Source organism: Jaculus jaculus, chromosome 11 (assembly GCF_020740685.1).
Source record: "Jaculus jaculus isolate mJacJac1 chromosome 11, mJacJac1.mat.Y.cur, whole genome shotgun sequence".
Lineage (NCBI taxonomy): Eukaryota > Metazoa > Chordata > Mammalia > Rodentia > Dipodidae > Jaculus > Jaculus jaculus.
The window spans coordinates 101,542,096-101,569,934 of NC_059112.1; the positions used below are offsets into that span (position 1 = coordinate 101,542,096).

The following is a 27,839-nucleotide window of genomic DNA, read 5'->3' on the forward strand; positions in this document are numbered from 1 at the left end:
AACTGGTTCCTTACCTGGCCTTTCTGTTTCTGGTCTACATTGAATAAGGAACACACCACTGGCCTCTTTCCCAGGGATCTCTTCGGGCTGGTGCTAGACATTCTTTTCTCTGGTGTGTCCCCTCCTCCATTCAGAGTTCTTATTTATCTGGCTGTTGGCAGAACAGATGTGGTTTCCAAGCACCATCGCAGACAAATTGGCAGGTAGATGCCTGCTGGCCCTCATCCCAGCTCTGCGCTCTGACGTCAATGCCCGTGTGTGTGTTGTGCTTTCCTACACAGCTCAGAGGTGGCAGCACTGGAGCCAGGCTCCCCGAAAATCAAAGAAATGGAGAGGAGTTCTCTGATGGCATAAGGTCTGTCCCTTTTCACATGGCCTTCTTACTGGGGATTGTAGGCTAGAGAGGAAAAGGAAACAGTACATCCAGCACGTTGAGGACTTCTGGACAGGTCCCATTCATCTTCGTGAGTTTCCATAGAGGAGGTGCTAGAGACTTAACTAGAATCCCAAAGCTAAGAGTAGTATACTCAAAAGGTTGCTTGAGTTCTCCGAATCTGCAGTTTCCCTGCCCCTACTCCCTCTGATAAGGCAAACCTCACGGGCACTGCTGTGGGGCCTACCTAAGAACTAGTGGTGAGTGCGGTTGCATCCATCCACTTCCCTAAACTGCGTCCAGCTGGGATGGGTTCAGCGTGCAGTCAGTGGTTTTGTGTACCTTCACATTGCTTTGTAGCCATCATCCCATATCCACCTCCATAGCTTCTTTTTTCTTGCAAAACTGAAGCTCTGTCCCTATAGAACAGTGACTTCCCATTCCCTTCTTCCTGCAGCCTATGGCAATCACCACTCTATATGAATTTAACACTCTATACCTCCTATAAGTGGAATTATGCAATACTTACCTTCACCTAGCATAGCGTTCTAAGGTTTGTCCACGTTGTAGCATGCCAAAATTTTCCTCCTTTTAAATACTAATATTCTCTCCCCCATCCCACCTGTTCTCTCTCTTTCTCGCCTTCCCTCTCTCTCTCTCTCTCTCACACACACATACACACACACACACACACACACACACTGTTCTGCTTATTTGTGATGTTTGGCTTCTGTACATATTTTAGCTATGTTGAATAAGGCTGCTGTGGGCATAAGTGTACAAACCCTTCTTTAGACCCTGCTTTCATTTTTTGAGCATATAACCAGAAGGGGAATTTTTGGGTCATACAGTCATTTTATTTTTAATTATATGAGGAATTGCCATTGCTTTCCACATCAACTACACAATTTTATATTCCTGCCAACAGCATACAAGGTTCCCTTGTACAAGGTTTCACTACCTCCTCACCAGCATCCCTCTTAGTCTTTTTTTTTTTATTTTTTTTAAATTTATTTATTTGAGAGCGACAGACACAGAGAGAAAGACAGATAGAGGGAGAGAGAGAGAATGGGCGCGCCAGGGCTTCCAGCCTCTGCAAATGAACTCCAGATGCGTGCGCCCCCTTGTGCATCTGGATAACGTGGGACCTGGGGAACCGAGCCTCGAACCAGGGTCCTTAGGCTTCACAGGCAAGCATTTAACCACTAAGCCATCTCTCCAGCCCCCTCTTAGTCTTTGGTAGTCATCCTCATAGGTGTGAAATGGCATTGCATTGTGGGTTTAATTTTTCTCTCTCTAATGACTAATAGTAGCTATCTTTTCATGTATTTCTTGCCAATTTATGTATCTTTTTCAGAGAAATGTTTCTTCAAGTTCTTTGTCCATTTTTTATGAATTTGGGGATATTGAGGATAGGGGTTCTATATGTATTCTGTGGTTGCCTTTTTCCTACTAATAGTTTTTTGATGTCTAAAAATTGTAAATTTTCATGAGGTACAGTTGATCTCGTTTTATATTGTTCCCTGTGCCAATGCATGATATTTTAAGTTTAAAGGAATGCATTGGGGCTGTTGAGATAGCTAAGTGACTGAGGTTCTTACCGCACAAGTGTGAGTGTAACAGTTAGAATCCCCAGAACCCATGTGAAAGCCAGATGCTGGGGGCGGGGGCTCTGTAAGCCCAGCGCACCTAAGGTGAGAAGAGAGGTATAGGCAGGAAAATTTCCCTGAAACGTCACAGGTCAGCTAACCTGGCAAACACAGTGGTGAACAAAAAGAAACTGCCTTAAGCAAAATGGAAGGCAAAGACCAACACACACAATGGTCCTCTGACCTCCACTGGCACTCCATGATATGTGGTGTCCTCACTCACACACAGGAATATGCACATGCATACGCATACACACAACCAAAGGAGGTCAACATACCTACTTCGAACCCAGTGCCCTCCATCTTTTACTTGTCTATGAAACAGCTTAACCAACCTTTCCAGTTGGTCAGATGCCTGACAATTCTTTTTGTTGTTGTTGTTTAGTTTTTAAATTATTTTATTTATTTATTTATTTGAGAGAAAATTGGCATGTCAGGACCTCCAGCCACTGCAAATGAACTCTAGATGCATGTGCCACCTTGTGCATCTGGCTTACGTGGGTCCTGAGGAATCAAACCTGGGTCCTTTGGCTTGCATGCAAGCGCCTTAACCACTAAGCAATCTCTCCAGCCCCTGATAATTCTTATTGCGTTTTCTCACTACCTGTAACCAGTATAACAAGGATTACAATCATGCTGGCCTTCCAAATCTCTCTGCCTTCCTTCTAGTTATACTCTTAAGATGAAGAAATACAGTCAACTTTTGTATGCTGACTTTCTATTCAAGTTAATTCTCCTTATGAGTTCTAGGAGCTTTTTTTTTAGTTTGGAGATTTACTTTAGGATTTTTATTCAGACAGTCATGTCTTCTGAAAATAGATTTATTTCTTCCTTTCCATTTTTCTTGTCATATTGTACTGGCGAATACTCCTTCAGTGATGACAAAGAGTGCTGAGAGTGGATCCTGTCTTGTGCCTGATTTTTTTTTTGGGGGGGTGGTCTGACCATTCAGTACAATGCTGGCTCTATCTTTCTCATAGATTCTCTTCATCAGGCTAAGGATGCAGACTTGTTTTTCTAGTATGCTAAGAGATTTCATTAAATAATATTTTAAGGCTATTTGTAACATAACCAAGATAATAGATCACTTAATGGATATGGACAGAAATCAATCATGCATATCCTTTTTTCTTTTAATTAAAGAAAATTGTTTATGTTTTCTTTCTGCCACCTCTTCCACAATGGGCCCTGGTCCTTAGAAGGTGTGATAGAGATGTTTCATTGCTGAGTACTCCTCGGTCACTTCTTCTCAGCACTATGGTGCCTTCTGAGTCATCCAAAGGTCCCCACCATCTGAAAAGAGGAGCTTCTCTAACAAAAATGACAGTAGCGTTAATATCTGGGTGTGAACATTAAGGGAAATGCTTACTGGGAAGTTTGGTGAGAATAAGATATACATTTAGCCAGATCTGTCAGAAAATATTCTTTATTTCTGATTTTCCCACAAATTCAACAAGAAAAATCAGTATGTTTATTGACTGCATGCTGGTGTCCCTAAGTATTCCACAATAGGACCTTTTGTCTTTTCCTATTTCTTCCATATATGTATCTCCTCTTAATGGGCTTTTCTTTTTCTTATGTCTATATATTTGTCTTGTCCATTAAGAGCTTGTAATTATAAAATTATAATTAATGGGAGCTATAGCTCCTGTCTGTGTCCAGCTCTTTCCTTGTGTCTTTGTGTTCCCACGACTGTAGCCGGTGCCGTTAGTTACTCTCCTATCAATTCACAAACGCTTCCCACTTTAAAAGGAAAATATCTTTGTAAGGAAGAGTACTTACGACTTGCATCCATTACTGAAAGCCACCTAAGTTCCCTTTTTCTAGCCCATTGCCTCCTGTATGATTACTCATACATTGATTGCATCTTACTGTTATTAATGGCTTGGTGTTGTGTTGGCTTAATGTAAGAAAAGAGCCAAAGGAAAGGTAGGACTCCTTACAGCGTGCTCCTCCAGACACAAAATGGCTTGGATATCTGTGACCTCTCAGTGTTTGACAGTACCTACTCCAGACCGTCATAATAGGAAGAAAAGATGATGAAACCAAAGTAAAAGAGAGACTGAAGAGACCAGATGGGGAGGGGTATGATGGAGAGTAGAGTGTCAAAGGGGAAAGTGGGGGGAGGGAGGGAATTACCATGGGTTACTGTCTATAATTATGGAAATTGTCAATAAAAATAAATTTAAAATAAAATATGTATAGTGACAATTTCTTTATCCTACATCCTATTGTATCAATCAGTGACTGATGCAAATAAATAGTTTATAATTGTGATGCATTTTCCCTTCTGGTTTTATAGCATTTGCACTATTTGCAAAGATGTTTCAGTTGACACTTGCAGCCTTTCATCAGTCCACTTAGTCTTCCCTTCCTCTGGCAGCAGGTATGTGCTGACCTTGGAGTCATGTTCTCACCCTACAGCTCTCATCTACCCTGACGACTCCCTCATACACAAACACCTGACCTTTTTCTAAGCAATCCTGTACAATTGTTCAGTCTTCTCTTCCTTGCCTACCTCCCTATCCTTTATTTATATGTGTCCTTTCTGTGGTGATCAGAGCCTTCTTTAAACATAAGAAACACATACTCTAGGCTAGGCTCCATATGTCCTGTTTATGATGGAGGTGGAAGTTGGCTTCAGGACTTTTTCTCATGTATTTGCCATACCAGGCCTGTGCTGAGATGTGCCCTGAGCTATGTTGATGCTAAAGTTTTATTGAGTTTCAGACCCTAGGGAGATTCCCATATACACAAATATGAGCTTGTTAAACATTGTGGAAATATTTTTTCATTCAAATTGGTTTTTGTAATCTACAATTTACTCTCTTATTTGTAACCTCAAGTAAAAATCATTTATATCCCTGGGGAGTGTTTTCATCCCTTTTAGAAATGGTTTATTGATTATTATGTGCACATAGGTCACTGACAAAGAAAGGAAGAATTCATTAAGTTTGGGTAGAGAGATAGAGGAATGACCGTGAACATCTTTATAGATATGTTTGCATCAGACTGTGAGCTCATTATCTTGATATGAATTCTTGTGGCTGCTCCAGAGGTTTGGGAATTGTTACTCCCCTTTCATACACAGTGAGACTGAGGGTCAGACTACCCAGTGAACTGATCCAAGGTCACACACTTCACCAGCTGCAACTCCATTACTATCAGAGGCAATCCTAATTGAAGAGATTCAGGGAAGATGGGCTTCATGTTTATTAATAGGTTATTGGGAGACATTTGTGATCTCCCCAAAACCAGCATTCTTGTGAACTTTGGAAACACACATCCCATGACTGTTGGACATTGTAGGTGACCTTGTAGTCGGGTCTTCTTCCTGAGTTTTCAGTAAGTCTTCCTCTGGAGCGCTCATTCTTAACTCTCATTAACTTGGGCTCTGTTCTGTGCGTCTGCGTCAGTGAGTCTGTTCAGGGTACTGGCGAATGGAAGATGTTGTACACCGCAGAGTATCATAAAGTTCTCATCTGCAGATCCGAGTGGCTGAGAGAATTCACCTTGGAGTTGGGACCTTCACTCATGCCAGGACTCTGTAGTCAAAGGTGGTACTCTGAGCTGGATGAACCTTTCAAACCCTGACATCCTTCCGGCTGAGGCGAGCTGCTGCATTTGGAGTGGGCCAAGTCTAGGAACAGTGCCTGGGCTGGGGGAGCGCTAGGGAAGGAGTTGCCTTATTGGGCATCACAACACACACCCCCATCAATATACATGGGAAGAGGAAAAGCTGGCTGACTTTGGGGGTCTTCTAGAAACTCTGGTAAGGACAGTGGTGACAAATTAGCCTTGGTCTGTGAAGGGCCTTTGTGGTGGCTCACTGTGTCCCAGGACTGAGCTAGCAGGTTGTTCACAGAGAAGGCCCTGTAGGCCAACAAAGATTCATGTCCTCTAGATTTGGCTAAAAAAGGCCACATCAGCCAATGGTCTTGTGAACCGGGACCCAAGGCCAGCCCAGACCAGACATGAGACAGAGTCACCAAAATTCCAAAACCACCCTAGAGATACCTTCTGGTCCTGTATGCCAGGTAGGGCCAACTTCTTCCTGAGGCCACCTGGCTGTGCACATAGGTCTACAGGTAGGGCCAGCTTCTCCCTGAGGTCGCCTGGCCATGCGCATAGGTCTACAGGCCTAGCCCTGCTGTGTGTGACCTCCAGCCTACCCTAGACAAGGTCATCTAGTCCTGGAGATCCAGTGGCTGGAATGTGACGCCGAGTGACCTCCTCTGAAGCTTCTTTAAGCTCTTGGATCCTAGAGTGAAAAACACCTCTTAAAAGAAAAAAAAAAAAACTCTCTCTCTCCTTCCCTTATTTTTCTCCCCTCTGTCTGTACCATATCCTTTGTCTGAAAGAAGAAAGAAGGGAAACAGGGAAGGAGGAAGAAATGAGAGATGCAAGTGCTCTCCAGACCCACATCTGTTTCCCATAATCAACCAGGGTTAGATTCTTTGAATCTCTGGAAACATTTTGTCTATAACACATGAATTATCTATAAGCCTTTTAAAATTTTTATGTTATTTTATTCTTCTGTGTCTTATGTTTTTAACTTACTATGGATTAAATATTTTCCTGGGACATCCATAAAGCCTTACTCTATCTTTTCTTTTTATTTATTTCATTAGCGCTATAAATAAAATCATTTCAGTGCGACATTGGAATTCTGAACTCTTACACAGCTAACAATGTAACTGAAAGCAAATGGCGTGAGACTCAGCAGAATAGCGGGGAGGAATGGATCGATCCGCAGTCTCAGTGGCGACTTAACAAAGCCTCTCAGAAACTAATAAACACCAACAAGCCAAAAGAAAAGAATAATGACACAGGGTATTCGAGCCACACCATTAAGGAGTTTGATGGAGTGGAAATGCAAGGGGCTCGGTGCTCCATAGCCGGGTAGAGCACCGTCTCCGTGTGCTCGCTCGGGTCTTCGGAGCACCTGGCCGGCACGTGCCTGTCTCTCAAGTTGCGGTCTGCCTCCAGCTCTGGTTGCACATCTGCTACGTTCCAGTCGTCAGTACTCAGGTCCTTTATTTCTGCATTATGGTCTCTCTTAGCTCTAATTGCTTCTGAAGGACTTTCCTTTGCATTTTTAATATTTTTAATCAACATAATGGATGTACACGTTCATGGAATACACTGATATTTTGATTCATGTGCACAGTTTATAATGACCACTCCAACGTTTATTAGTTCAAAACCCTCCCTTCTAGTTATTTTGAAATAAAAAATAATATTCCCAACTACACTGTCCTCAGCTTTCTTTTAACTTCATGATGCAGCATGTAGGCTCTTGGAAGTCAGACCATGCTTTCCCACCACTTTCTTAACGGCGTCTCTGCTAGCCCGAGTACTCCTTGGGATGAGCAGGCGTGAAGTGACACCCTCATGCTGCTCTGCTTTCTCAGTAGGGCTTGGTGACGTTGGAAGCTGGTGGATGCATACTTGACCCCTGATCAGACTCCGGGGTCTGGACGAAAGGATTTGTGTCGCCTTGACTCCTGGCTTTACTGCAGTCAGTAGCCAGGGCCTCACACATAGTCTACACTCAGTTTGTTGATAAATTCACACAGGCTTCAAAGAACAGATGTGGACTTGAACTGATTCTTTCAAAATTCACCTCTTCAAGCTTTAACATGTTATTGCAGGAACCGTGGAAACTGGCCCTCTGACAGAGGAGGGGTCTGGTTACCCATGCATTTTCCGGCTCTCTATCCAAATTGTCATTTCCATTCCGAGTCCTGCATGCCAGAGCAGGGGAAAGGAAATGCTGAGTACAGAGATGCTGAGCCCTTGTGCCTGGTACGCTGTTGGCAAGTGCAAACTCCCTCTTCCTCTGTCGGGGGCACTTAGCAGGTTGACCTAGCCGCTTAGTTTCTAAGGGTTGTTTTCTCCTTAAAGGTAACAGTGCATTCTGTATGGCCCCGTGGGTGGTAAGAAACACCTAAATAGCTGTAAGTAACGTGCTATCAAATTCACAGGCAGGTCCACACTTCCCAGGGAGGCCCAGAACACACCACTGAGATGTGGGATAAGTTGCAGCCATCTGTTCAGTGTCCATAAGAACTAAAGGTAGGGGCTGGAGAGATGGTTTAGCGGTTAAGCGCTTGCCTGTGAAGCCTAAGGACCCCTGTTCGAGGCTCGATGCCCCAGGACCCACGTTAGCCAGATGCACAAGGGGGCGCACGCATCTGGAGTTCGTTTGCAGTGGCTGGAGGCCCTGGCGCGCCCATTCTCTCTATCTGCCTCTGTCTGTCGTTCTCAAATAAATAAATAAAAATAGACAAAAAAATTAAATTAAAAAAAGAATTAAAGGTAGACATCAAGCATCCCTGATACCTAACATCCACCTCGGCTCCACACATCCCCCCACTCTGAAACATACACAAGGTGGCCACGTGGACCCTGAACCTCCCAGGTATCCTGAGAAGGACAGGAGTAAATAGAGGGTCCCCGTTTACCTGTCCATGTCCATCTGCTTTCATGGCTGGTCTTCTAGAGACTTCTCTGTCTTAATTTCATGGTAGTAAACACTGAAATGGAAGCTGGCCCACTCAGGATGTCACTCTGTCTCTTCCAGGGATGCCCTGGCGGAAAGAGCAAACCGAGGATCTGCGGAGGGTGCTGACGGCTGTCAACAGGGACATCCCGCTGGTCTTCGTCAGCGGAAACCATGACCTGGGCAACGCCCCCACGGCTGAGACTGTGGAGGAGTTCCGCCAGATGTGGGGGGACGACTACTTCAGTTTCTGGGTTGGGGGAGTCCTGTTCCTGGTGCTCAACTCCCAGTTCTTGTTTGACGCCTCCCAGTGCCCCATGCTGAAGCAGGCTCAGGACCGTTGGCTGGACCAGCAGCTGAGCATCGCGGAGCAGCGGAGGTGCCAGCATGCCATCGTCTTCCAGCACATCCCGCTGTTCCTGCAGAGCATCGACGAGGACGACGACTACTTCAACCTCACCAAGGCTGTGCGGAAGGAGCTGGCAGACAAGTTCACCAGAGCAGGTAGCGCCTGGGCTCTGCACGCGGCAGGTCATCTGGACAAGAGGCCCAGCCTCTGCAGCTTTCGCAAAGGCTAGACTGGGGAGGGCTTCGCATGGAACTGTTCCCACCTCAGCTTCATTACTCGCTAGAGTCTTGCCAGGGACAAGCTGCCGTGTCCTTCCTGCCTCAGTTTCCTCCCCTGTAGATAAGAACAGTGGTAGTAGACCCAGGATGGCTGTGAGGAGTAGGAAAGGAAAGGCCTGGGAAGCATTTGGGGCACCTGCCCACAGCTGAAGATAGGTCCCCGAGGCAGGGGTCCTGGGGGTGGGCTGGAATGTAGAGAGAATTGGCATGCCAGGGCTTCCAGCCACTGCCAATGAACTCCAGACACATGTGCCACCTTGTGCCTCTGGCTTACATGGCTGTGGGGAATTAAACCTGGGTCCTTTGGTTTTGCATGGAAGCATCTAAACTATTAAGCCATTTCTCCACCCCATATTATGACAGTTTTTGTATATGTATATTACGTCTTTTGAATGTATTGATTATTTATTACTCTCTGTTGTCCCCTTCCTCCCACTGATTCCCTTCCTGTTTTTAACTAGTCCTCATTTTTATTTTTATTTATTATTATTATTGTTACTGTTATTATCAGCAACTCAGTAAGTTTAATTAGGATTGCTTACAGGATCATAGGTGGGGGATTCTTCATCAGGGCAGAGCAACTTACCAATGGTCCACTTCTAAAGACAATTTCTCTCCCTCTCCCAGCAACCCTTAACTGCCAGCAGATTGTCAGGGAGGGGTGAGGCCTTGGGAGCCCCTCCTTGACAGAATGTTGACAGGTCCAGCCTTTTGCAGGTAATGACAGCTGCTGTAGGTTTATTAATGCAATGGCCACTTCATGCCTAAAAGATGGCCTTCCATAGGCATTCCCATCCCTTTCTCCAGGTCTTAAATTTCTCATGCCCTCTCTTCCACATTGCTCCCTGAGTATTGGATGAGGCAATAGAATTGTCCATTTAGGAGTCAGCATTCAAAAGTGACTTATTCTCAGCCCCTTGGCCAGTTACGAGCCTCTGCAGTAATCACAACATACTGAAGAAAGAAGCTTCTTTCACCAAGACTAGTAGAAGTTCTAATCAATGGACATAAACAGAACGACCTAGGAGGCAGCTTGACGGGTGGGCACATTATGTCCAGTTAGCAAAGCCACAGCAGTAGCTTCCTCGCTGAGGCCTGTGACGTCCCCAGCCATGGACTTCCTAAGCAATACTTACTGCCTTGCGAGCAGAGAGAAACAATGGGTGTGCCAGGGCTTCTTGCCACTGCAGATAAACTCCACTTGCATGCACCGCTCTGTGCATCTGCTGTCCACAGACTTTTGAGCACGTTGTCAGTACCATAATAGTCATGCCACTATTGTACCAGTGGGCACTCCCTGCCTAGCAGGTCAGTAGCCCAGCACAGAGGGCCCACAGCAGAGTAAGATTGTTAACGACTTCTTCCCCCAGCAGCCTTCATAGCACCTCCCAGCACCGTGAAAGCTAGGCATCAGGGAGGAAGCTTCCAGCCCAGATCCAGCTTAGTGTCTTGTCTGGCCACCAACGTGTGTGGCATCTTCAGCAGTAGGAGCTTCTCATCTAGCTCTGGTGGGCAACCAGCAGCAGTGGCAATATCTTGCATTATTTTGAGGGCCACTGGGACCTTCTGGACTGACAGCTCATAGCGTGGCACCACACTTGGCACTGGGCTTCTCATTCAGAGAAGCTTTACCACATCTGCGTGAGGAACGTCCTCAGATTCTTTAAAATTTTATTTCTCAATCAGTTTATACCCTACTTTTTGAGGTAAGACTCGGCTTCAAGTGGCATGCTCTCTAGCCCACATTTCTTCTCTTCTGCCGGCATCTCCTTCTGGAGGGCTCTCTCCAAAGAAATGGCATGTACCAGGCTGCTTTCCCAAGTGCCCAGTGGCTTGGCAGGACTCCAGCTTTGACAGCGGTTGTGTGTCTTGTCTTAGTCCCTGTGGTGGTTTGATTCAGGTGTCCCCCATAAACTTAGGTTCTCTGGATGCTAGGTTCCCCAGCTGATGGCAATTGGAAATTAACACCTCCTGGAGGCGGTGTATTGTTGGGGGTGGGCTTATGGGTGTTATAGACAGCTTCCCCGTGCCAGTGTTTGGCACACTCTCCTGTTGCTATTGTCCACCTTATGTTGGCCAGGGGGTGATGTCCACCCTCTGCTCATGCCATCATTTCCCCCTGCCATCGTGGAGCTTCCCCTCAAGCCTACAAGCCAAAATAAATCTCTTTTCCCCAGAAGCTGCTCTTGGTTGGGTGATTTCCACCAGCAATGAGAACCCGACTGCAACAGTCCTGATTTCTCCCTTACATGATTCTAGGGTTTACTTTAACATATCAACCCCATTCATTTGTTATTGAGGAAGAGAAAGGCTTAGAGGTAGCTAACCCAGGATCCAGCATTTGTTAAATTAAAAGGATAAAAATCTGGGGCTGAACAGATGGCTGAGCAGTTAAGGCACTTCCCAGTAAAACATAACAACCTGGGTTTGATTCCCCAGTGCCCCTGTGAAGCCAGATGCACAGTGACACAGGCATCTGGATGAACTTTGCCATGGCTGGAGGCCCTGGTACACACATACTCATTCTTATTCTTTCTATCTCTCTACCTATCTATCTCCCTCCCTCCCTCTCTACCTATCTCTGCTTACAAATAAATAAATAAATAAAATTTAAAAATACAAAAAATACTCTGGGCTGGAGAGATGGCTTAGCAGTTAGGGTACCTGCCTGTAAAGCATAAGGACTCATGTTTGACTCTCCAGATCCCATGTAAGCCACATACACGAAGTGACAGAAGTGTACAAGGTCGCACATGCACACAAGATGGCACACGCATCTGGAGTTCAATTGCAATGGCTGGAGTTCCTGGTGTGGTTCTCTCCCTACCCCCCCCTCATAAAAAATATTTTTAAATTCTGCTCCTCTTTTATTCATCTTCAAGTATTACATGTGTTTGCACTTACTTGTGAAAAGTACAATAGGCCCTTCTGTACCTTAGAGATATTTTTTAAAAGGATCTCATAATTGGAGGCATTTTCCAACTGTTCCATGGAGACAAAAGTTGGAAAACTTCTATTAAAGGCTTTTAAAATTTTATGCCGCACCTGAGTTGATGCATAAAGCCTTTCTGATGCCAAGGAAGCCAAGTGTCAGAATGGCATCAGCTACCCCACGGAGACTGTTTTGCAACAGAGAATCAAACCAGAAGAATGTCTAATGCCACCGAATAACTCCTTTCAGCAAAATGGCAGGTGATGCTGTCCCCTGACTTTCCTGTGTCCTCTGTTCTTCTCTGCTTTCTCAAGTAGCATGTAGGGCACAGTATGAACTGCTCACAAGCACCCAGGACACTGAGAAGGCCCACCTTGTCTACAGGGCACACTTGGAAAAGGTATGTTGACTACTCTCCATAGCCCAGAGGTCACTGTGTGCAGGATACAGCAGTCTTGCAAGCATGGGGCGGCGGGGGAGAGAGCAGGCTTATCTGCGCACCTAGAGCTGTATTTGTCTCGGAGGTGAACTCCCATGATCTCAGCTCACGGAGGTTTGACACGTGCAGTCATGTGGCAGAGTGACCACTTGGATCAGGAGTCACCCCCCCTCCGCCGTGCGGCAGCCTCTTCCCATAAGCAGGAAGTCCAGTCATAACCACAGGTTTGCTTGGTTAGTGTGAGCAGAGCAGAGGAGTCATTTCCTGTTTCTACTCACAATGGCATGGGGCCCTGGCATCCTGAGAGCCCCGTGTCCAGCAGGCCTCCTTGCCTGGCAGGAAGCTGATCACTTTGTGCCTGTAGTTGTGCCTCCTTCCTTCGTGTCTCTCCAGCCAGCCATTTCTTCCGGCCATGCCTTCTCATCTGGGTCCCAGCAGCGGCTCCATGGCCAGGCCTTCCTGGGCGCCTTCTTATCCCCAAAACAAGGCCCAGCTCCTTGCCTTGCTCTTTTCTCCCCTGAGTCACCTGACCGACGCGCTCGGCTTGGACCCCCTTGGTAGGAAGCTCCTTCCCCACCCCAAGTTCCTCCTCCTAGCACTTGTCCATGTCCAGATCTCCTGCTGAGCAACAGCTCCCTGAAAGGCAGGGACAGTGTCTGTCCGTGTGTGTGTCCTGTCCTCGGGAGGCCGGGCTCAGGCTGCAGTTCACAGTGAGGCTTCAGGCACATGGTGACAAAGCACAGGAAGAAGAGTCTTCGAGTCGCACCGCTGTCCCCAGCGCTGGCCTCAGAGTCATCACCCCCCCCCCCCCGCCCCGGGCCGGGCTTCTGGGAAGCAGCTGGCTCAGCCTTCTTGCCTTTTCCGTGGCATGTTCAGCCTGGCCATCCCGCAGTGCCTGTCCCCATCACGTGGCACCACGGCCATGTCTCTGCCCTCATCTACGTGCTGCCCCCATGCTCCCACGACTACTCACCAGTAAGTTTCTTTCTCCCTAGTGCCTCTTACCCCTAGGCACCACCTTCTGAAGCAAGGCAGTGCCTCTTCTTGGCCACTGCCCTTAGGCTCCTCAGCTAAACTCGTTTCACCAGGGGAGAACAGAGCTGGAAGGTTTCCTGCAGTCCCCCGTCAGTTCCAGGAGCATTCCAAGCCAGACCCCTTGTCTAACGACCTGAGGCAGCGTCCAAAGCTCCCATTCAGACGTGAACACAGCTGTCTTGGGTGGCATGACCTGTTGGGGTAGGAAGGGGCTTGATGAGCCCCACAACGGAGGTGCACACTGGCAGTGATGAGGACACAAACAGTGGCGGGGGTGGGGGCATGTGAGACTGGTGCACATTGATGGCTGGGGTGCAGACAGTGGTTGGGCGTGAGGGACCCCATATGGAAAGTCACACTGATGGCTCAGGACGCAGACAGCAGCTGGGGGTTGCTGGGGGTTGGGGAGCCTGTGAGGGAGAGGCACACTGATGGCTCAGGATGCAAAGGGCTGGGGGTTGGGGACCCTGTGATGGAGGTGCACACAGATGGCTCAGGGTGCAGACAGTGGCTGAGGCCACAGGAATAGAATGCGAACTCATTTTTGGAAAGCCAGAAGTTCAAGTGATATTTTGTAAAATTCATTAACATAAAGACTTTGATAAAACTGGGGTGACGATGTCAGATGGTATTTAATATTCCCTCCAGCTCTGTCCCCCACAGCAGCTTTATTCCTACTTGAGTTCCTTTCTTTCTCTTCTGGTGCTGAAATGCCAGTCCTCAAAAATATGTCAGCAGCTCATCAGACGATTGGGTAGCTTTTAATTGTGGTAATCATGTTGTTATAAAATATCCTTTTAAAGAACACATCCCTCCCCAAGCCACTGAGGAGGTAAAACCCTGCTTCTTCCAGCTTAATGAATACTTCTGAGTCATTGTGTGGGATGAATAATGATTTAATAATGAGCATCAACAATCCTCTCCCATTGTTGCATTAATTTTTGTAAATGGGATGAGGTAAATGAGGAGGAAGGGCTTGTCACCATGCAATAGACCACCACATGTGGAGGAATGAGCTCTGTGATCTGAAAACCCAGAGCTTCCAACCTCAGGTTTCCCTAGAAACAGGTGCTTCCTGTTTCTACTTTTAAAGTTCAATGGGGGAAAAAAAGTCATCTTTGTATGGCACAAAAATATTGTCAGTAACTGGTAGAAATACACAGGGCAGGACTGGTACACAGATGTGAGGTGGCACCTGTTATTCTAAGACTTCTGCACTGGCTGAGGATAATCAATTTCAGCACATCCAAAGGATGTAGAAATTGGTTTTCCTTTAATTCACCTGATACCTCATTGGAGTTGTAAAGACAGATAGTAGATAATGAAATCTCAGTGGAAGCTAGACACCATCTCCATCCCTCAGGCCTCTTTCTGCAGAAGGTTAATATGTGACCAAGTTAATATGGATTGCAATTTGAAAGCTCGATCTTAAGAAATGAAAGTCGGAAAATAGAAATGAAAGTCTGGCTCTTTAACTGGCCGTGTTTCTCCTTGATGACTTGATACCTTTCCCTTTTTGCATTCTCAGCACAGAGCTTAGAACTATGTCTTAAAGAGCCAGGGGCACATTTGGCAATTATAAAAAATTCTAACAAGTTGATCTTTCCTTCAAAAGTTAATGAGTAATTTCACAGAATCAGACTTTCAGCTCTAGCGTTTACGCTTTTTTAAAAAGAAAGAAAGAGAAAGTGAGATCTTAGCCCATGGTTATGGTGTTAGAATTTCAAAGTTTTGAAGAACATAAAGGCTAGTTCCCAGGGTACATTTTATAGAAAACATATATGTAAAACACTAGATCCTTCTCTAATGTGTGACTGAGTTGTACTGAGGTTGTCCCAACCCTGATACCTCAGGATGTGGTGTTACAGCTTCATTCAGCCCAAGGTTGAATTATTTATGTAAAAAAATAAACTAATACATGTATCTCACTAGTATGCAAATTTACTTTCTTTTTTAAATTTTTTTGTTTATTTAATTAATTTATTTATTTATTTGAGAGAGACAGAGAGAAAGAGAATGGGCACACCAGGGCCTCCAGCCATTGCAAACGAACTCCAGATGCATGCACCACCTAATACATCTGGCTTACATGGGTACTGGGGAATCGAGACTCGAACCTGGGTCCTTAGGCTTCACAGGTAAGCTCTTAATCACTAAGCCATCTCTGTAACCCTACTTTCATTTTTAATAAATAGTAAAGTCATATATATGCCAAAATAGGTTTTAAATACTCTACCATTTACTATAAATAAATGCTTAATACTTATTTTATACCCTGTATACCTTTACCCTTCTCTCTCTCTCTCTCTCTCTCTTTCTTTCTCTCACACAAATGAATAAATAAGTAAATAAAATATTTTTTTTTAAAAAACTTTATTTACAGAAACAGGTGGTGGGCCTGTCTAAGCTTCCAGAAATGGCCCCATCACAGCCTGGCACTCTTACTCCCTGGAACCTGGTGTAGATGATGTATAGGTCTAGTCACAGTGTGCTTCTGGTGACCCCATTGTGGCCATGTGGCATCTGAGCTTCCCCTGGTTCTCAGTAGAGGATGGGCCTGGGGGAGCCCCGTGCTGCACCTGAGGCTCCCAGTGCACCTAGGGGTTGATGTGGGTCGGAAGTCCCATGGGGTACTTAAAATGTCCGCTACTTACATGCTTATTTTAACACATAACTACCTTAAATTTTAAGATAGGAGGCAATTAAGTAACAATACAGATAGGATGCGGAGAAGGGAAAACTTACAAAAGCGATACGGCATGATGGTTGGGGGCAGGTGAGATGGGAGAGGCTGCTGTGCGAGCTGAGCCCCCAGGCCATGGCTCTGTGCAGCCCTGTAGCTGTGTCCTTTGCCAGTGACAGGATGTGCTGCTGCCTTGCTTTGTCCACTCTTAAAAAATGAGGGTTCTCATCCTGACCTGGTAGGGTTAGAGTGTGAAGCAAATGAAGTGAGGTGTGTTTATAGAGGCACTTGGCACCATGCCTGGCATGTACTGAGCTCTCAGTAAGGGATCCTGTGTTGTTATATGACCCTGAACTAGGATAAGACTCCACAGTCCACTAACTAGATGGCTGCTTTTCTGCCCGAGCATGCTGGCTTCCTTCTTGCAGAGTGTGCATGAGGTTCTCCAGGAAAAGAGAGGCAGGTGTGCTTTGAGGACTGGCTTACAGTTTGATAACATGGCTTTGCAAATCAGAAAAGGAAGGAATTGGGGCTGGGGAGATAGCTCAGTCAGTAAAATGCTTGCGATGCAAGCACAAGACCCGAGTTTAATCCTCAGAGTCCACATGAAGAAGCTTGGGCATGGTGCCATGTACCTGTCATCCCAGTGATGGGGAGATGAAGGCGGGTGGATATTTAGGGCTTAGTGGCCATCCAGTCTAGCCTACTTGGCAATTTCCCCCTCAGTAAAATGCTGTGTCCAAAAGAGCAGAGAACATTCCTGATGAACAATAGAAATAAATGTGTGTCATTTTTAGCTTCATGCAAAGGGGCCACAGGTTTCAAAGGGCAGGAACTAGTAGACTAGATGGGAATGATTTTGGATGTAGGGGTAGAATTTGACTAGTTTTTAAGGCTCAAGCCTCACCCCTTTATGTGTTAGTAAACAACGCTTGGGCGCACAATTTCATATACAAACTTTTCCAAACAAAGTGAATCTGTCCCCAGGACAGTGGTCATCATTTTAGCTAGCGTCCTCTGTTTTCAGCACTTGTATAAGTGTGTCTGGCAGGCTCTTTCTTCAGCCCACTTCCTAATTAGAACCAGCAAGCCACCCTTCTGTAAGCATCTACAGAGCCCAGTTTCTGGTGGCATAACAACTTGAGGAATATACCTCTTTACTGTAGCTCCTAGCATTTCCTCAGGTCTGGCTGGCTTTATCTTTTGATCCATTCACCATAAAACATCACACCCCAGTCATTTGATGTCCGCATCTCGATCATAAAAGAGAAAAGACCAACCACTGAAGCTGCATCTGGTGTGAAGTGATGGGTTATATCTCTCACTTTGGAGGTATCCTCAACAGTTGGGCTAATTAAAGTTGAAATCAAGTCCTGAGGGTAAATATTTATAAATCAAGAATCTGGCATGTGTGAATGTGTGCTGCTGGTTCCTGAAGTGAAGCCAGTCTGTACTTGTTCTGTGAGCAGCACAGACCTGTGCTCGGCACAGAGGCCACAGGAGCAAGCAGAGCACCCAGGGTGTTCCCCCTCGGGCAGCAGGCCATCCTTAAAGTGTTGGTGAAAAATCCCATCACAACATTTCAGAAAAGGAGTTTCCAGGCCTGAAAAAAAAAAAAGAGTAGTATCTATAGTTTATGAAGTCAAAGTTATTACATCTATGCTTTTTAGGTCATGTTTTAAAAATAGCTATTAATTTCATCCTAAAATGAGCAGTGAGAGTCATTTGTAAAATCCTGATATTCCCTAGTGTCTTAGTCTGTTTTCTGTTGCTATAACTGAATACCATAGGCTAAGTCAATTATAAGGAGTAAAGGCTTGTTTGACTCACAGTTTGCTCTGAAGGCAGGGAGTTTAGGATCAGGTGGCCACATCTGACAAGGTCTTTGTGGCAAGAATTTTCTGTGGTCCCAAGACATCGCATGGTAAGACATCCTTTCCTTAGTCTCTCCTCTGACAAAGCCACAGATCCGTTGGATCAGGGCCCCACTACCAAGACCTCATTTAACCTTAATGACCGTCTAAGGTCCTGTTTCCAAGTAACATAGTTGGATTATGTTCCCAGCCTCTTCATAACCCTCACTGAGGATGTAATGATGTAATGCACGAGTCTTGTGGGCACATCCAACCCACAGCACCAGTCTGAACAAAGTGCTCTTACTTCCTGTACTACTTCAAGTTAATTTTCATCTACTAGACTAACCCGCATTTGAAAGACATTTGAAATAGGACTGGGGAGATGGCTTAGTCAGTCAAGTGCTGCCGCAATCATGAGGACCCAAGCTCGGATCCCTGGCACCCACTCAAAAGCTGGGCAGAGTGGTGCACACCTGTAATCCCAGCCCTGTGTACGTGGAAACAGGAGGACCCCTGGGGTTTGTTGACTAGCTAGTCCAGCTGAATTAGATCCAGGTTCAGTGCCAGACTCTTTCTCAAAAAATAAGGTGGAGAGTGATTGAGGAAGACTCCCAGTATCAACTTGTGGCCCCCACATGTGCACAGGTAAACGTGAGTACACATGCACATACACATTTAAAAGATGAGAGACACTGTTAGCCGTAACCCCTATGTCTAGAAATTGCTGGGTAATGGAAGCTGCAAACCACTTCATGGCCACTGCCTTTTTATTTTATGTAAAACCATTTGGGTATCAGTGCTGACCTGGCACTGAGTGGCACATTTGGGTAATGCCCACGAGGTCACACGCATCCTCCACTCCCCTCATCGGTAAAGTGAAGAGGAGGGCTCTCCAGTCTTGTGTCCACTTGTGATTCCACAGCTAAAGTAAAGAAAGGGAAATGATTTTCTCCATGCTTCCTGATGTAGGGCAGTCTCCTGCACAGGAATCTGGGTGAGGAGCACCCCAAAACGGCCTTGCAAGTGGAAGGGGCCATGTCAGAGAGCAGGTGTGATGCATGGCAGTGCAAACCTCTTGCTGGAGTGGAGCCCTTGCCGGAGCTTCTATCTCCTTCCCAACCGTGCTGCTCCACGCTACAAATTATAGAACCCTAAAAAGCAACCTTTCCACCCCAAAATTGCAAGGGGTGAACACACATTCTGAGAGCCATGGGAATGACAGTTTGGTCATTACTCATGTGAACTGTGACTTGTCACACCTCGGATGCCATCCCTGAGGTGTTTGTGTCCACCCACCGCAGGGACATGCACGCCCAGGTTCCAGAGCCAAGTTCTCACGGAGGCGGCAGAGCCCTGCAGCAGGATGCTGGCCTCGCGTTGGTGACAAGTCCCAGCGTCCTGGCTGGTGTCTGCTGCTGGCAGGTGTTCAGGAATGTTGTTAGCATTTTCTCTTTTTTATTTATTTTATTTTATTTTTATTTTTATTTATTCATTTATTTTTTGGCTTTCTGAGGTAAGATCTTCCCTCAGGCTGACATGGAATTAACTACGCAGTCTCAGGCTGACCTCAAACTTTCTGCCACCCTTCTCCTACCTCTGCCTCCCAAGTGCTGGGATTAAAGGCGTGCGCCACCACGCCCGGCAACACCTTCCTTTCCATCCTCGTCAATATTGGCATTGCTGCTACCGAGCAGTATTTTAGGTGATTGACAATTCAGCGTTGATTAGAGGACACACTTTCTTTTTGGCACTCTGAGCTGGGACTGCTGCCGAGTACCAGTGGCAGTTAGGCCCCCCGTCCCTCTGACGGTGTGGGTACTGCTCCTCTGCCTACCGCGCTGGGGTTACCTGTCCCCGCAGTATCCCAAGTCATGAAGTTCCAAGGGTAACCAGCTTCCTTGTGAAGTCATCTTATCCCATGGGTCATTATAATGTCCAATTAATTTATGTATCTGAGGATGACATGGTTTTCGTCAAGTGCAACTATTAATTATGACATTTCTACATGTGCATATTTATGCCTGTATCACCCTTTCTTACTCCTTCTCCCTCCCGTTTGCTACCATGCTCCCAATCGTCTCTGTGATAACTTTCATGTCCTGCTCCCTCCCCGCAAGATTCCATATAGTAGAGAAGACATACAGTACTTGTCTTCCTGGGACTGGCCTCTTTCACTTAACGCGATGGTCTTCACTTCTGTTTTCCTGCAAATGTGCTTTTGTTGCTGAGTAAATCCCTGCTTTGTGTATGTACCCCGTTTTGTTATCCAGTCATCCATTTGGTAGGCAGATTCTAAAACCCAGCAACTGTGAACAGTGTGTTGATAACCTTGGCTCTGGAGGAATGTCTATCTTGACTTGAATCCCTTTGTATGTACACCCAGGGGTGGTGTAGTTAGATCGTGTGATAGTTCTCTTTCTCGTGCTGATAACCACAGGGGCTGCAGGAATACTTTTGTGCTTTCCTGCAGTGCATGTGTGTTCCCTCTTCCCCCACATCCTTGCCAGCCTCGCTGAGCTCACTGAGCCCTTAGCATAACCTCTGGTAGCCAGGCTTTGAAGGTAAAGCTAAGAGCGTGACTATGAAAGGGTATTTGCTATAATTGTAGTATTTCTTTTTTACAAACATGGGAAATAGCTCTTGCAACATGTTATGTGTGTGGGTGGTGGCAATATGAATGTTACATTATTTTCTGTACTCATCTATATCTTTTAAACCTTGTAAAATATGACAAGCAGGATAATAAAAGAATCCTCCTAAAAAGTCTCTAGATCAGGGGTTGGCAAGCTGTTTCTATAAAGAACCAAATAGTGAAGATCTTAAGTTTTGTGGCACAAAAAGCAAACTCGGGGTCATTACATAGATACTTAACCACCATGTTAAGAGGTGTTCTTCACTGAGAGGCCACAGAAGAAAACAGTGTATGTTAGCTTGGTGACCATTGATACTTCACAGAAATTATACCCAGCACACTATCTACTTGGTGTCTTCTACCACAGGACAAGGCCACCATCTAAATGAGAGGAAGAAATCTTTATTTTCTGATGTAGTTTTTAAAAATATGCTTTATTTGGAAGCAGAGAGAGAGAATAGGCATGTCAGGGCCTCTTGCCTCTGCCAGCAAACTTCAAATGCATGTGTTACTTTGTGCACCTGGCTTCCTGTGCATACTGGAGAATCGCGCCTGGGCCAGCAGGCTTTGGAATCAAGTGCCTTTAACTGCTGAGCCATCTCTCTAGTTCCTGTTGGAGGTTTTGATAGCTTACACTCTGCCTCCAACGTGTGTTGTCATTCTCTCAATTCCAAACCGCTTCCAAGTTGTCTAAGTGACATGGCCTCAGGTAGCCAAACCACCCTGTCTCTGCCCTCCGTGTTCCAATTGAGAACTCCCTTGGCACTACCTCAGATCAGCATCTGGGTCCTGTTGAATGTAAGGCACTTGCGAAGGCAGGAAAATCAATCTCAGGGTCATTGACAGAACGCCAAATTTCCATTGGGCTATGTCTAGGAAACAGGAAGTTGTCCAGACCAGGGAACAGGAGAATTCGCTCTGTCACATGAGCAGAGGCCATGTGTGATCCGTGGTGACGAAAATCTCAGCAGACCTCTGCTCTGTCCTCGCCAGCGTGGCTCTTTACCGAGGCCGGTCTTCTCAGAAGGCTGCTACTCTGCATGTCCTGGGAGGACAGCCCTTGCCAGTAGAAAAGCTGTTTATTTGTTTGCTTTAGGTAAATGAAGTCCCAGGGACCCCCAGCAGTGTCTTCCCGTGTCTCCATACCCAGACCTGGGTTGCCAGGCCCTTCCCAAATTCTCAGTGGCCGCGGGAGGAGAACTACCACTGTTGCCTTGATCCCGTCTCTGAAGAGAAAGCCTTGTGACCTGCCAGGGCAGTGCCTTGTTCAGATAGGTCCTTCCTCATAAAGCCTTGCTTTTGGGTCTGACTTTGTTTAGGTCATCAGCATGACCTCTCAGTGAGCCCTCATGACCTGGCTCTGGAACTTAGCAAGTGAAGCTTCCAGAAAGGCTGTGTTTGTCTGCTCTTTCCTCTTTGTCCTATCTAGAATTTGTATGCAATTTCCAGAAGTCCCGTAGTGAGTTTGTCATCTAGAATGAGCCTAGATCCTGAATGCACCCTCACACATCTGCGTCCACCCCCTGGACCAGCGATCTCCTGTCCTTTGACAAGATAGACAGAGCAGTGCAAAACCCAGATGGCATCCTTTGCTCTCTAAACCACCCTATCTACTGTCCACTGCAGGTCATGCTGACCCATCTGAGAGCAGGGAGGACAGCAGGCTGAAACAGGTGGGGACAGAAGTCCAGGAAAACACGAAGACAGACCTGAGGACGGAGAGGATAAAGTGTCAAATGGCTCACACTGAAAAGCCAGTGGAACCACACAAATGGACCAGAAGAAGGAAGGGACTTTAGGGTGACTCCCTTGTCCCTTGGTCACTGCGTTGTGTATTTGAATGCACAGGAGGGTCAGCCATAGAGAGCAGAAGGGAGCAGTTTGTGGTGTTTTAGGGATGGCCACCAGAGGGGCGCTCCAGCCAATCTGGAGTCAGCTACAGATGGGGTAGCCCAAGCGACAGGAGAGCTGCGGTGACCAGTGAAAGGAGAGGCAGGAAGAGAAGGGCGTAGCTGGAACCCAGGGGAGGCCACTGTGAAAACAAAGACCTCACAGAGGCAGGGGATTGCTCAGCAAGGCAGCAGACAGGTCCAGAAGCCTGGGTAGGAGCTTTCCCATGTTCTCTAAGGGGTCATTGCCTCGTGGGAGTTTTACTTTCCCCAGGCTTCAGATGGAAATGGCCGTATGGAGGGTGCTCACGTTTTGTCGCTGTGGTCCTCCATCCCTGCCTTCTCTGGCTCCAGGCAGAGGCACTTTCTCCCGGCACATACACTTTAACATTCTGCAAAACTGCTCCCTTCGTGGCTCGCAGCCACCTCTGTCTACCTCCCCCAAGTATTTTTGGATGGATTTCCAATTTGATACATGAGCATTCCGTCAGTCAAAACAATCTTTTTAATGAGCCTCTTGTCCTGACAGCTGTGTTTAAGACAGGGCATGGGAAGCGCGAATGGAAGTCTAGAAAATTGTCCATTCTGGATTGAAACCTTAATTCACGCCCCACGCTCACTCTCTCCTCCAAGCCTGCTATCTGCTTTTAAAAATAAAAAGGAAGTTATGAATAGCGAGAAAGATGTAATTTGCGCAAATGAAAGGGAATAAAAAAGCTCTCCTGATCAGATAGTTGGAGGAGGACGAGAAGAAAGTGTAATTATTGAGTACTGCCCAAGAGTGTGACACGTAGCTTCCTGCCTGGTGGCCCTGGCGTGCCACAAATTCTCACTTGGTCTTTGGTTTACACTGGGGCTGCCTTCCAAATGAGGAGACGGAGGCATTGAAGCCCTACAGTGCTCACTCGGCTTGGCAACCGCAGAAGTGAGGCTTAAACTTGCCTCCCTGGCACCTGGCTGCCATCCAAAGCTACCACTGTTTGTCTGACAACCAAATATTAATATTAATGAGATAACAGACGTCTTGAATATTCCGCACTTGTTTTGAGTGCTCCATCCTCAGGAAGGAAAGTCGAGTTCAGCGTGGTGTGCCACGGAGAAAGGAATGAGGGGCAGCAGGGCTGCCGGACTGTAATTAACCCTGAAGTCCAGGGCTGCGTTTTGACACCGAACTGTGACGCACAAGGGCTGCCAGGCACCGCTGGGCCCTGGAGAGTAATTATTTCCCAGCACCACTCTCCCCTGAAGCCGAAGCTTGAGGGCTACAGAGGGCAGAAGAGACTGTCTCTCTGCATTGTCAGGTGTGAGCACGCAGCCTGACATGGAAAGATGGATGTTGTAAACAGGAATGTGGGCCCTTCTTGGCCACTCCAGGAGTTGGTATGATGATGCTGACCATAAGTTTCTTCCATCCACTCTTTTCTGGAAGCTTCTAAACCTGGAGCACCTCTGTCCTGGGAAAGCTGCACGTGGTTTGGTCTGGGTCTTCTTTTGGCCACTTCTCTGCCACAGAGAATCACATGTCATCACCCTCTAGCTGCAAGTAAAATATAACTTGTCGATTAACGTCCAAGTGAGGTAAGAGGAGTGTAATTTACAGAGCTAATTTTTAGGGGAGGAAATTCTGAAAGAGAAGGAATTTCTGTGAGTTACCCATGATGACATGGCCTGAAGTGAAGGTCACTGCTTCCTACCCCAGATGAGAGCTAAAGAATGAGGCATAAGGAGGCTATACTAGGAATCTTAGACAAGGCAAAGAAGAAAAGAGAGAGGGGGGTATGAAGGAGGGAGACAAAGACAGAAAGAGGAAAAGGAAAGTGAAAGAGAAAAAGGGAGAGGAAGAGAAGGAAGGCATGAGCCATCCAGCACAGTGCAAGGGGAACAGGGCAGCTGCAGGTACTCAGAACTTATTTTATGTCTTCCTGTGAAGTCACCAAGGAGTGAGATGTCTGACCAAACTCTCATCACCTTGGTAGGAATTTTAGTTGACTAATCTTTTTCTGGAAGATAATTTGAATCATAAAAATAATGTAAAATAATCGGAATAAGAAGGCAAAATTGTCCCCATTAAGGAAGGGATACCTATTTGCAACTCACACTCCTATTTGATTTTCTATTAAACATGCTAACTATTATAAAAAAGCAAGAAAAAGAAAAGGCATAAAGATAGAAAGTAAAACTACTTATTTGCAAATGACAGGATTTTTTAAAATATATTTTATTTATTTATTTGAGGGAGAGAGATAACAAGCAAGAGAGAGAATGGGCGTGTCAGGGCATCCAGCCACTGCAAATGAATATCAGATGCATGCACCCCTTGTGCATCTGGCTTACGTGGGTCCTGGAGAATCGAACCGGGATCCTTTGACTTTGCAGGCAAACGCCTTAACCGCTACGCCATCTCTCCAGCCCAGGATATTTTTTTAATTTGGGAAATTCCAAAAGTCCACAAAACAATGACTAGAACTACTGAATTATTGAACAAACTCTCAAGACAAAATTGTTGTTATTTTATTAATAGTTAATAGTAATAATTTTGTCTATTTTGTTAATAGACAAAAGTCAATCATAGTCAGCAAACAATTCAGTGACATCTCCACTAGCACCAAATCTGCCAGGGTCCATGAATAACGAGAGAGGAAACAGCAACATGAGCACTGCTCCCACTGCTAGCCTGACAACCAGGTCCAGGAGAACAGCAGCAGACAGTATGGGCAATCAAAACACATCGAATCAAAAATCCGCAGGCTACAGAAAATGCAACACTAAACCAGACTGCTAACAGACCCTCCAGTGCTCAGGGACAGTTGCAAAAGAGGGGTGAGAAGATTGTAAGAGCCACGGGATAGATAAAGATATCCTGAGGCACAGCCCCACCCCCACCCCCAGAGACTGACTGAGGTTTCAATTATCCAACAGAGAACACAAATAACCCCACTGAAGAGAGCCCTCGGGGAAAGTGGTACCAGAGGAGAGGGTATATAAGACTGTAAGACTATAATCTTTGCAAAAATTATTTTTAATTAAAAAAAAACTTTAGGAATAACATTTTACCTCCCTCTGAAAATACAAAAAAAAAAAAAACACTGCTGAAAGCAATTAAAGAATGTGCATGGATAAGAACACTGTTACTATGACATTTTCTCCAAACTGTTACCAAGATTAAACAAAATTCTAGCAGTTTTAATTTTGTATAGAAATGTATAAGTGGGGCTGGGCGTGGTGGTGCATGCCTTTAATCCTAACACTTGGGAGGCAGAGGTAGGAAGATCACCATTAGTTCAAGTCCACCCTGAGACCACATGGTGAATTCTGGTCAACCTGAGCTAGAGTGAGACCCTACCTCAAAAAAAAAAAAAAAAAAATTATAAGCTGGGGATGTGGATCAATGGATAGAGTTCTTGTTTAGCACACAACACACAAAGCCCCAAATTCAATCCCAGCATTGAGGAGGTAGAGACAGGAGGATCAGAAGTTCAAGGTCAATCTCAACTACATATTAAATTCAAGATAAGGCTGGAATTCCAAGACCCTATCTCAAAAAAGAAAGGGAGGGAAGGGAGGGATAAAGAAAAGAAATTTACAAGCTGAGTTCTATACACATGCCTACAATGGCCAAAATAGTCAAATTAGATTACCTTGTTTTTGTTTTTGTTTTTTGCAGTGCTAAGGTTCAAACTGAAGGCCTCCATCTTGCTAAACAAGTACCCTAAGATTGATTTGTATCCAGGTCTTTAAGATGTAAGAAGCGGGCAGTCGGCAGACTGGCCTTGCACAGGTGCTCCTGTGGAGTAGATGACCTCCCTCCTACGCCTGGCACGGAAGCAGGGGTCCTTGCTGAGCACATACACTTGACGGACCTGGTAGAATGGAGCCCATCTTTCATACACTAAACAACGTATTACTGTTTGTTTGTGTTTCTTTTATTTTGAGAATGAGTAATTTCCAGATTTTCAGAATCTGGAAATCTTGGCCAAACTTTGACGGACAAAGTGTATTTTTAATAGTGTATTTTCCTACATTACTGGGGTTGCCCTCTTCTTGGCTTTGTCTGTACAATTTTATTGGCTCACAGCCATGACCCCAGGCTCACTTCCTTCCTCTTCCTCTGGCTTCTTTCACACTATAAAATGCTACAAAAAGAAGAATTGAGTGGCAAGACAGTGACCACAGCGTCCAGAAAGGCTGCGATACACATGCTTTCTGGAATATATTTGCTTCAGGTCAATGCAGTTAGGGGGGAACCCTCAGATCCCATGGAGACGTCTGTAAGACCCCACTCAAGTGAAAGGTCTGGGGGTAGGAGGGTTTGAAAGTCTGAGACTAAGTGCTGTGATGGTTCAGCACTTAGGATAAGAAGGGACATGAGAAGGCACTGTTCTTGAGTCTTTTCTGCCAGTTGCCAGCCCCCTACAGCCCTGACTTCCCTTGGTCTCTGGTCTCCCCAGCATAGCCAAATGGAATTGGAGCCCTGTATCTCCATTCCCCAACTGGAAAGTGCTCAGAAGAGCTCTCCCGAGTTCAGTGTCAGCAGGATTTCAAGTGCTGCAGAGTAAATTCAGAAGTCACAGCAGGAGCCTATGTTCATGTTGGAGCCTATGGGTTCCAAAGTCCACCTTGACCCTTTGCCTTGGCTCCTGGTGCTCCCAGGCCTCATATGTCTGTTTGTCTCCCCCGAGCAGTTCTAGTTCAGAGCCTGGCCCTGCACCAGATCCTGGGTTCTGTCCGGCCATGCTGCTCACAAACTTAATTAGGCAAGTACCAGGTGTTCTTAAGCCTTCCTTTCCTCCCAGGTAGAACTGCTTAATAGCTGTGCCTCCTTCCTAGAGAAATAGTGGAGGACACGTGAGATAAGAACACGTTAAGTGTCCAGAAAAGTGCCTGGTAGGTCATGAACACTGCATATTTTTATTGCTACCGTAATCATGATCCACTTTCACACCACAGTCAGACAGAAGCAGAGAACCAGAAGAAACGAGGGCGCCCAAGGAAGCTTCACAGGGCTTACTGACCTGCAACCTTTAGCATTTATTTTTATTTTTTTATTTATTTATTTGAGAGCAACAGACACAGAGAGAAAGACAGATAGAGGGAGAGAGAGAGAATGGGCGCGCCAGGGCTTCCAGCCTCTGCAAACGAACTCCAGACGCGTGCGCCCCCTTGTGCATCTGGCTAACATGGGACCTGGGGAACCGAGCCTCGAACCGGGGCCCTTAGGC

The 27,839-nt window shown here is 46.0% G+C and overlaps 1 protein-coding gene across 1 annotated transcript in view; it reads left to right on the top strand.

The window, feature by feature from the left end:
- Positions 1-27,839, top strand: part of Cpped1 (calcineurin like phosphoesterase domain containing 1) — a 100,390-nt gene that overhangs the window by 61,781 nt on the left and 10,770 nt on the right. The window contains exon 3 of the mRNA XM_004652044.2: positions 8,609-9,031. Coding sequence (XP_004652101.2) covers positions 8,609-9,031 — 423 coding nt within the window. The remainder of the gene's footprint in view (positions 1-8,608; positions 9,032-27,839) is intronic.